At 55.9% G+C, this 9,335-nt stretch overlaps 1 protein-coding gene across 1 annotated transcript; it reads left to right on the top strand.

Annotated features, from left to right (window-relative positions):
- Positions 1 to 1,604: 1,604 nt before the first annotated feature.
- LOC132334528 (olfactory receptor 14J1-like) lies at positions 1,605 to 3,776 on the top strand. The gene is made up of 2 exons (XM_059860635.1): positions 1,605 to 1,618; positions 3,215 to 3,776. The coding sequence occupies exons 1-2, from the start codon at positions 1,605 to 1,607 to the stop codon at positions 3,774 to 3,776; spliced, it is 576 nt and encodes a 191-aa protein (XP_059716618.1).
- Positions 3,777 to 9,335: the final 5,559 nt, after the last annotated feature.

The raw sequence follows: 9,335 nt of genomic DNA, 5'->3' as shown, positions 1-9,335 counted from the left end.
CTCCTGGCACAGAAGAAGGTCTTGGAAACCAAGAAGAGCTTCAAAAAGACATTTCTCCTGAGGAGCAGCTCCTCTCCCAGCCCAGCAGGGCTGAGGGCACTGCCTGCAGGTACCTGGGAGCAGTGAAGCAGACAGAGGCTCAAAGCAGCTGGAAGGACAATTCTGAGCTCATTCATGGAGAAATCTTCACTACTTCTGACACAGTCAGTCTCTGGCTGCAGGGATCTCCTGAAGCTGACCCAGGACAGGACTGATGTGACTGTAAGGATGGCTCTGCTGCTGTTTCTGCTTTGGGGGAGGATGTGCTGCAGAGCAGGGCTGCCCTGGGCACTGTCAGAGGGACAGGGCAGGACAGCTCCTGCTGCTGCCAGGGATGGCTGCAGGGGGTGAAGCTGGGGCTGCAGCCAGGGCTGCCCAGGGCTGTCCTGCAGAGCAGGTCCTGCAGCCCTCAGGGCTCCTGTCCAGCCCCGGGCATGTGCCACCTGCCAGGGGCAGCTCTCAGCCTGCCTGGAAGCTCCCCATGGATGGTGCAGGGCAGCTGTGGGTGCAAGGAGTGACTCCTGCCAGGGCAGGTCCTGCTGCTGTGGAGAGTGTGCTGTGTGGGCCAGGGCTGCTCAGAGCTCCAGCTCATGCCCAGCTCATTTTTGAGGGGACTTTTCAGGAGCTCAATCAGGGCTGTATTTTCCTGCTTCCCTGTCTGCTCTCCTGAATCTGTGCCCTCACTTTTCCCTGGCTCAGCTTGGTGGCAATGAAAACTCAGCTGTGCAGGGCAGAGCAGGGGCTGAGGCTCTTAAACCACCACACTGAGGATTCCTGGGGACCTCAGCAAGTGCCTGCACCTGCCCAGCCTCCAGATCCATCCAGCATCACCTTTCCATGGTGCCCAGGCTGGGGGAGCTGTTCTTTCATCCCTGCAGCCCCAAGCAGCTGCAGGGCAGGGCTGGCCCAGGGGCTGGGCTGGGCTCTGGCAGCTCTGGCAGGGAAGGAGCCCGGGGCCACAGGAGCAGCTCGGGCTGGGACAGCTCCAGCAGCAGAGCCGTGGGCAGGGAGGGAGGGAGGCAGTGCTGAGGGAAGCCCTGCTGCAGGCAGATGTGGCACCTGCTGGCCCTGCCCTGCAGGGCAGACACTGCCCTGAGCAGCACAGCTCTTGTGTCCCCTCCCAGCCAGCACAGCCCTCAGCCCGGGGGCTCGGGGCCCTCAGTCCCTCCTGGGCAAGCAGAGCAGCTCCAGAGATGAAGGGCATCTCTCTGGCCATGTGCCCATTCCCTGCTGACCAGGGCCTGAGGGCCACTGTCCTGCCCTGCTGCTGCCTGGCAGGGCTGGGCAGGGCTGGGCAGGGAAAGGCTTTTCCTCAGGCCTGGCTCTCTCCCTCTCCTGGCCTTGCCCAGGTGCTCCTGGCAGTGCTGAGGGGCTCTCTGGAATGGCAGTTCCAGCTGCAGGGTCAAGCCCAGCCCTTGGGCTCCTCCTGTGCAGGCTGAGCACAGCAATGGGGTGTCCCAGCTCCCTGTGCCCGGGGAGCTCTGGGCAGGGCAGCCTGGGGGCTGGCAATGAGCCCACTCTCCTCAAGGAGTGCCCTGGACAGGAGCCTTTGGTGTGTCCTCGGGATGTCATCCAAGCTGTCAGCTGCCTCCAGGGGACACTGGGGGACAGTCCTTGGCCAGAGAAAGGCTGAGCCACTTTGCTCTGCTCTGGGTCCCTCTGCTCTCAGCTGTGTCAGGCTGATTTCCAGGGGTACACAGGGACTGCCGTCCATCTCAGAAAAGGCAGCTGGGGACAGATGAAGCGACAGAGCAGCTCCCCTCACCCTTCACTACAGCCAAGACTCTTGCATTGCACATTTTTCTCTGCTGTCCCTGGGCACAGCAGGAAACCCTCTCAAATTGCCTTTGGCCAACATGGCTCCTTAGCCCTGGGACAGGAGGTGCTGCCAAGCTCCTCAGCTATCGCCGGCCGGGGGCTATGTACAGAGCACGGACGGGACGGGACTGCTGTGGAACGTGCCTTGAGCTGTTTTAGTTTTCAGCATCAGCCTCATTACATGGTTATGACAATGGGAAGATGCCAGCAGCTCACATCCCAGGCAGCAGACAAAGAACTTACAGTTACAAATTACTTTATAACTTTTTTGACCAATCACACAAAGCAGAGGCATATTGACAGTGGTTCCATCCAACCACTATAAGCACACGTACCTTTAGTTAAAACAATACTTGCTTATTTCTAATACAATGCCTGCATGTAAGCCTTAAAACACAATGCACAGAGCTCCATTATTAAGCTTCAAACTTCCTAATATCTTGCTAGATAAACTTTTCTGCAGCTTAGGAAGTTATCCTAGACAAGCGTTAATACACCATTGTAGACCATTGTTCTACTCGTCCTTGCTTTTCTACTTTTTAAATAATTTTTCTGCTGCCCTATCTCATGGCTACTGCTTAGCTCTAATCACAGTTCTGCTGTCTCTGAGGCCTGCCTTTTGCAGCTTTCCCAAAACCCTCTGATTTTGTGGATTCCCACACTCAGCCTCACGAGCATTTTGGGCTGATGGAGTCCAACCCCAGGACTGGCCCCTGTCCCCATTCCCATGACCCCACTGCTGCAGAGCAGAGCTGACCCCTCGGTGTCCATGGACAGAGCCCCTGCTCATCACAGCAACAGGGCCAGATCCCAGCAGAGCTCCCGGCACAGGGCTGAAGGGAAGGGCTCTGAGAAAAGGAAAACTGGGTAGAACAGACAGGCAGGGACAGGGCTGGGAGAAAGGGCTTGGACATTGCTCAGGAAAGTCTGCCCTGACTTGTCACTGTCTCCTCCTTGAACAGCTCCCCATGGCCAGAGACAGCAAATGTCCAACAGCAGCTCCATCAGCCACTTCCTCCTGCTGGCAACTGGCAGACACGCAGCAGCTGCAGCTCCTGCACTTCTGCCTCTTGCTGGGCATCTCCCTGGCTGCCCTCCTGGGCAACGGCCTCATCATCAGTGCCGTAGCCTGCGGCCACCACCTGCACACGCCCATGTTCTTCTTCCTGCTCAACCTGGCCCTCAGCGACCTGGGCTCCATCTGCACCACTGTCCCCAAAGCCATGCACAATTCCCTCTGGGACACCAGGACCATCTCCTACTCAGGATGTGCTGCACAGGTCTTTCTGTTTCTCTTTTTCACTGCAACAGAGTTTTCCCTCCTGACCATCATGTGCTATGACCGCTACGTGTCCATCTGCAAACCCCTGCACTACGGGACCCTCCTGGGCAGCAGAGCTTGTGCCCACATGGCAGCAGCTGCCTGGGCCAGTGCCTTTCTCAATGCTCTGCTGCACACAGCCAATACATTTTCCCTGCCCCTGTGCCAGGGCAATGCCCTGGGCCAATTCTTCTGTGAAATCCCACACATCCTCAAGCTCTCCTGCTCCAAATCCTACCTCAGGGAACTTAGGCTCATTGTAAATTGTGCCTCTTTAGCATTTGGCTGTTTTGTGTTCATTGTTTTCTCCTATGTGCAGATCTTCAGGACTGTGCTGAGGATCCTCTCTGAGCAGGGATGGCACAAAGCCTTTTCCACCTGCCTCCCTCACCTGGCCGTGGTCTCCCTGTTTGTCAGCACCTCATTTTTTTCCTACCTGAAGCCCCCCTCCATCTCCTCCCCATCCCTGGATCTGGCAGTGTCAGTTCTGTACTCGGTGGTGCCTCCAGCCCTGAACCCCCTCATCTACAGCCTGAGGAACCAAGAGTTAAAGGCTGCAGTGTGGAGACTGGTGACTGGACAATTTCAGAAACGTTAAAGTGATTGCCAATTTCTGCATGTCTCTTGTAATTAAAGTCATGTTTCACAGTTCTTGTTGGATTGGTTATTTTTTTTCCTCTGTTTTCATTTTTCTAATATTCTCCCTAAACAAAGGCCATTGTTTCAGCCATTTATCATTTTGCTTCTCTCCAACTATGATCTGGCCCCAGACTGTGTCAATGAGGAGCTGAGCTCTCAGTGGCTTTAGAGGAACCAAAAGATTTCCCAGCAAAATTTTCACCAGAGATGCCCCCATTGTTGCCTCCTCTGGAGCTGCGGCAGCAATGTCTGTGTGCAGAGCTGGGGGCAGATCAGTGCTGGCACAGCAGCGGTGCCCAGCAGCAGCAGCCCTTGCTGTTGCCAGTGCTGCTCCCGTGGCCCTGCCCCGCTGCCCTGGTGGCCCTGGTGTTGCTGTAGGGCCTGAGTGCTCTTGGGGCCGGGCACAGCCCTGGGGGTGGCAGTGCCAGGGCTGCAGCAGGGACAGGCCATGGGCACTGCTGGGGCAGCGCTGACACCTCAGGCCAGGCCCTGGGGGCTCCAGGCTCCTTGCCCAGGCCCTCTCAAGAACACGCCCAGGCCAATGCTCAGCACAGAAAAGCCCCGTGAGCAGCCCCAGGGTGGCCGTGGGCAGGCTGGGGGCAAACAGCATGGCTGGTGCTCTGCAAGGGCCCTGGGGAGAGAGGAAGGAGCAGCAAAGCAGGGGCTGATCCATCCCCAGGTCTCTTTCTGCCTGGCTGCTGTCCATCCACTCTGTCCCCAGACTGTACCACCACAGGGGCTGTTTTTGGCCAAAGTGCAGGACCCAGCACTTTGTCTTGTTCAACCTCACCTTGTTGGATTTGGGCTCTCGATCCAGCCTGTCCAGGTCCCTCTGCAATGCCCTTCTACCCTCCAGGAGATCCAAACTCACAGCCAACTTGGTCACCATGGTTCCACGAGGCTCTTGAGTGTCACCAAGGCCCCTTTCTTCCATGGGACCCATTAGGGATAAAAAGTTACTTGCATCCTTGAGCCCCACAGTGTCACAATGGCGCCGTGGTCCCCCAAGGCCCTTTAGTGTCACAATGGATCCTTGGTTCCTTGAGGTCTCACAGTACAACAATTCTCTCTTTGGTTCCAGGTGTCACAGGGGCGTCTTGGTCCCAAGGGCCACCACGGTGTCAAACATGATTCCTTCATTCCATGGGTCCCTGCAGAGCAACACTGGCCCCTTGGTTCCATGGGGCCTTGCAGTGTCACAATGGCTCCATCATTGCACGAGGTCCTGCAGTGTCACAATGGCCTCCATGGTTCCACAAAGTCACACAGTGTCACAGTGGTCCCTTGGTTCCATGGGGCCCTGCAGTGTCACAATGGCTCCATCATTGCACGAGGTCCTGCAGTGTCACAATGGCCTCCATGGTTCCACAAGGTCACACATTGTCACAGTGGTCCCTTGCTTCCCCAGGGCCCTGCAGGGTCACAATCATCACAGAATCACAGAATTAACCAGGTTGGAAAAAAACCTTGGAAATCACCACGTCCAACCTGTGCCCCAACACCTCCTTGTCACCCCAACCATGGCACCGAGTGCCACATCCAGTCTTTGCTTAAACACCTGCAGGCACGGTGACTCCACCATCTCCCTGGGCAGCCCATTCTTCTGCCCAGTCACCCTTTCTGTGAAGAACCTGTTCCTAATGTCCAGCATAAACCTCCCATGGCGTAGCTTAAGGCTGTGTCCTCTTGTCCTGTCACTGTTCCCTGGGAGAAGAGCCCAAACCCCCTGGCTGCACCCTCCTGTCAGGGAGTTGTAGAGAGTGATGAGGTCTCCCCTGAGCCTCCTCTTCTCCAGGACAAACAACCCCACTCCCTCAGCTGCTTCTCACAAGACTTGTATTCTAGATCCCTCCCCAGCCTTGTTGCCCTTCTCTGGACATGCTCCAGCTGCTCCATGGCCTTCCTAAATTGGGGGCCCAGAACTGGACACAGCACTCGAGGTGTGGCCTCACCAGTGCTGAGTGCAGGGGAAGAATCACTGCTCTGCTCCTGCTGGCCACACCATTCCTGATCCATAGGAGTTCCAGGGGTTGGATGGGGGAAATGGTAGGGTGGGGGTAGGGACAAAGTCTGATTGATTGTCAGCCATGAAGGGTCTTGAGTTTCATATCTGTTCAGAATGCATTAGGAGGGGCAAGGGGTCAATATCAACTGGGAATGCTGATAGCTATATAAAAAAAGAAAACTAAACTGAACTAAACAGCACAAAATAATTCTCTCTTTATTGTTTTCAATCTAATATGTTCATTTGCATACATTTCTGAAATCTTTCTAATTAACCACAGAAGAATTGAAGACTTGAATTCTTCCTATGGGCTTGTCTTCTTTGGGTGTTTTGAACAAATGGGAATGAGCTTTTCTCACTGAATTTCTCAACTGAAGAGCTGAAGAAAGAAGAGGCCTTTGGAAAACTAAGATTCATCACCAACCTCCAAGGTACTGAGGATCCATCCCCATCAGAGCAGGAGTCAGTAGAAATGGGCACAGCTTTGTAGCTGCCCCAGCTTTGGGATGGGCCCTGGGCCTGGAGCAGGAGCAGCTCTGGAGGGCCCCAAGGCCAGGGCTCTTGTGCTGCCCTGGGCAGATGGGATGGCAGCAGGGGCTGCAGAGCTCTCAGGATCTCCTGCAGAGGAGAGCAGGGCACCCAGGCAGCCTCCTTTCTCTTGGCCAGGCACGTTCCCCCATGGTGGGGCTGAGTCCTGTGGGAGCTGCAGCTGCTGCTGTGCCCTTGCCAGGGGCTGAGGCCATGGGGCTGTGCCCAGAGCAGCCTGGCCTGAGCAGAGCTGTGGGGCCAGAGCCGGCTGGGCTGGGCTGGGGAGAGGCCCTTGGTGCTGCCCAGAGCTCAGGGCAGCTGGGAGAGCTTGCAGGGAGCTGGGCTGGGCTCAGAGAGCCTGGCCCAGAAACCATCAGTGTCCATCTCAGCCTGGCTGAGCGTGCAGGGGCCAAGAAGAGCAGCCCAGGGTCTGCAAGTTCTCTGTGTGGGAGCTGAGCTTGTGAGCCCTTGAGCCCTGCCAAGTGCTGGGGCTGCACCTCCAGCTCCAGTGAAGATGGGACAGATGGGAGCAGAGACAAATCATTCCTGCTGCATTCTTTCTTGTTTTTGCTCATACAGGTGACCTGGATCCATATGTAGAGGAGGTGTTTTGTGTCAGATAACACTGGTAGAGTGAGAAGAATAATGCTATGTAGCTGAAAATAATATTTCAAGCATAATACACAATGAGGAAAAAAGACACATATGATCAGAAGAGCATCTGAGTTTTTCAGAGGATGAGAGACTCATTGATGTTCCAGTAGTCAAACCTGTGCAAATACTTTCCTCAGGACTGCCTTGAGATAAGAGGTGACCACCAGAGGCCAAGGCCAGCCAGAGCTCTCTGTCCTGGCAGCTTTTGTCTGGGAGAAACCCTTGCATATAGGGAATTTTTCAGGGGGAGTATCAAATTTGGCCGTGGGCAAATGAAAAGATGGATAGTTCTTTTTCCATAGGAGGGAAAGCACAGAGCCCCAGTGCTCCAGGGGCTGATGAGAGGCAGCCATCAGCATGCCAGGATCAGCTGGACCTGTCAGGTGGGCTCTGGGAGGCCAAACCAGCCAGATCTGATCCATATCCCCTTGGTTCCACAAGTCCCTGCAGCATCACAATGTTCTCCTTGCTTCTGCAGTGTCACAATGGCCCCGTGCTTCCATGAGGCCCTGCAGGGTCACAGTGGCCCTTTGGTTCCATGGGGCCACACAGTGTCACAATGGTCTCCATGATCCCATGGGGCCTTGCAATTCCACAAGAGAAGTCCATTGTTGTGTTTTTTACAAAATGCTGTAGTATTTCTCTTAGCATTTCTACATTAATATCTACCTTTCTTTTGAAATACAAAGACTTGCAAGAGGCTTTTTCCCTTGGCATTTAAATAAAAACAAGTGGTTACCCTGACCTGTGTGTCCAGGATACTTCCTGAGCCCTTCCCTGTCCCTGCAGGGGCAGTGCCTGTGAGCAGAGGTGGAGGGAAGAGACTCCCAGCACAGCAGCACAGACAGGGACAATGGCCCTGGCTCTTCCCACATCTGCCCTGCCCAGGTCCAGCCTCTCCTTCCCAGCCCTGCTGTGGCTGTAAGGCCGGAGTGCTCTGGCAGCTTGGTCACTGTCCTGCTGCGTGTCCCTGCTGTGGCCACAGGCAGGGACAGGCCATGGGCACTGCTGGGACACAGCTGGGCTCCAGCACAGCAGCTCCATCAGCCAAGGCCATCTCCTGAGGCAGGGCAGGGAGGCTTTTCTCTCCTCCAGAGCTGCTGTCAGCAGTGTGCCCCAGGAATGCCCTGGCACAGCAAAGCCCAGTGCCTGGGGCAGAGGGGAGTGTGCAGGAGGACTGACAGCAGTGTCCTGGCACAGCCAGAGCTCCTGGCATGGACCTGAGGGAGCAGCAGAGCAGGGCCTGGGCTGTGTCTTTGTTCTGGGGACAGCCTGGGAAGGTGCCCCAGGGCAATTGTCCCACACCAGCCCCTGCAACCACCATTGCCAGCACTGGCCTCTCCCCACCTGCAGGAGGTTGTTTGTCCCTGCACAGAGGGACACCAAGTGACCAGGCCAGCTGGCCATGTCTGCTCTGTACTGAGGAGATCTCAGCAGTGCATCGTGTGTGTGTGGGGAGATGAACCCCAGTGAGCACAGACACCATCAGCAGCACCCGGGGGTGGCACAATTCCAGTGGCACAAACAGTGCCTTGAGGCCACTTCACTCTGAGAGTAACGTCCTGTGGGAAACCACCTGAATTCTTTGCTGGGTTGTGGTGAGGATTGCATAGAGAGAAATATCCCAAGTAGGGAGGCTCTAGGGGAAATGCTCAGGGCAGCCATGGACTGCACAGAGAGACACTGGATAGAGTGAGGGTCTGTGGGGAGAAATCACAGCTGCCTCCCTTTTGAACCACCCCAAGGACCTGGACAGGGCTGTGCTGTGTTCTGGGCACTGACCAGGAACTGAGAGATATGGAAAAGGCCTTTGGTGTCAGCAATGTTGAGAAGGCTGGGCAGTGTCACTGTGGGACCTCTCTCAGACCCCTTGGAAAGGCCAGAGCCGTGCCAGAGGGTCCTGGGCCCTTGGGAAGGGCAGACATGGAACCAGTCTGCAAACAGGGCAGGGAGGGGGACTGGGAGAGCCACAGCCTGGTCAGGCTCAGCAGGGAAGGGGATGTGGCAAATCCTCCTGCAGCCGTTCCAGGCACTGGCAGGAAAGGGCAGGGACTGCAGAACCCCCATGGGAGGGAAAAGAAGGGGATGTTGTGTGCCCAGACTTCAGCCAGGCCTGTGACAGGGTCTGCTGTGCTCTCCTCAGAGCCAGACTGGAGAGAGCTGGGCTGAAGGAGTGGAACATGGGGTGGGTGGGAATTTGGCTGAACAATGAGGGTCAAATGTCATCCATGGTACAGAGTCCTCTTGGCAGCCATGCCCTGGTGACATCCCTCAGTCACCAGCCCTTGACCACCACTGTGGAATATTTCTATTGTCTCTAAAATGGCATGA

Source organism: Haemorhous mexicanus, chromosome 16 (genome assembly GCF_027477595.1).
Source record: "Haemorhous mexicanus isolate bHaeMex1 chromosome 16, bHaeMex1.pri, whole genome shotgun sequence".
Lineage (NCBI taxonomy): Eukaryota > Metazoa > Chordata > Aves > Passeriformes > Fringillidae > Haemorhous > Haemorhous mexicanus.
This window is presented reverse-complemented; position numbering and strand designations above follow the sequence as displayed.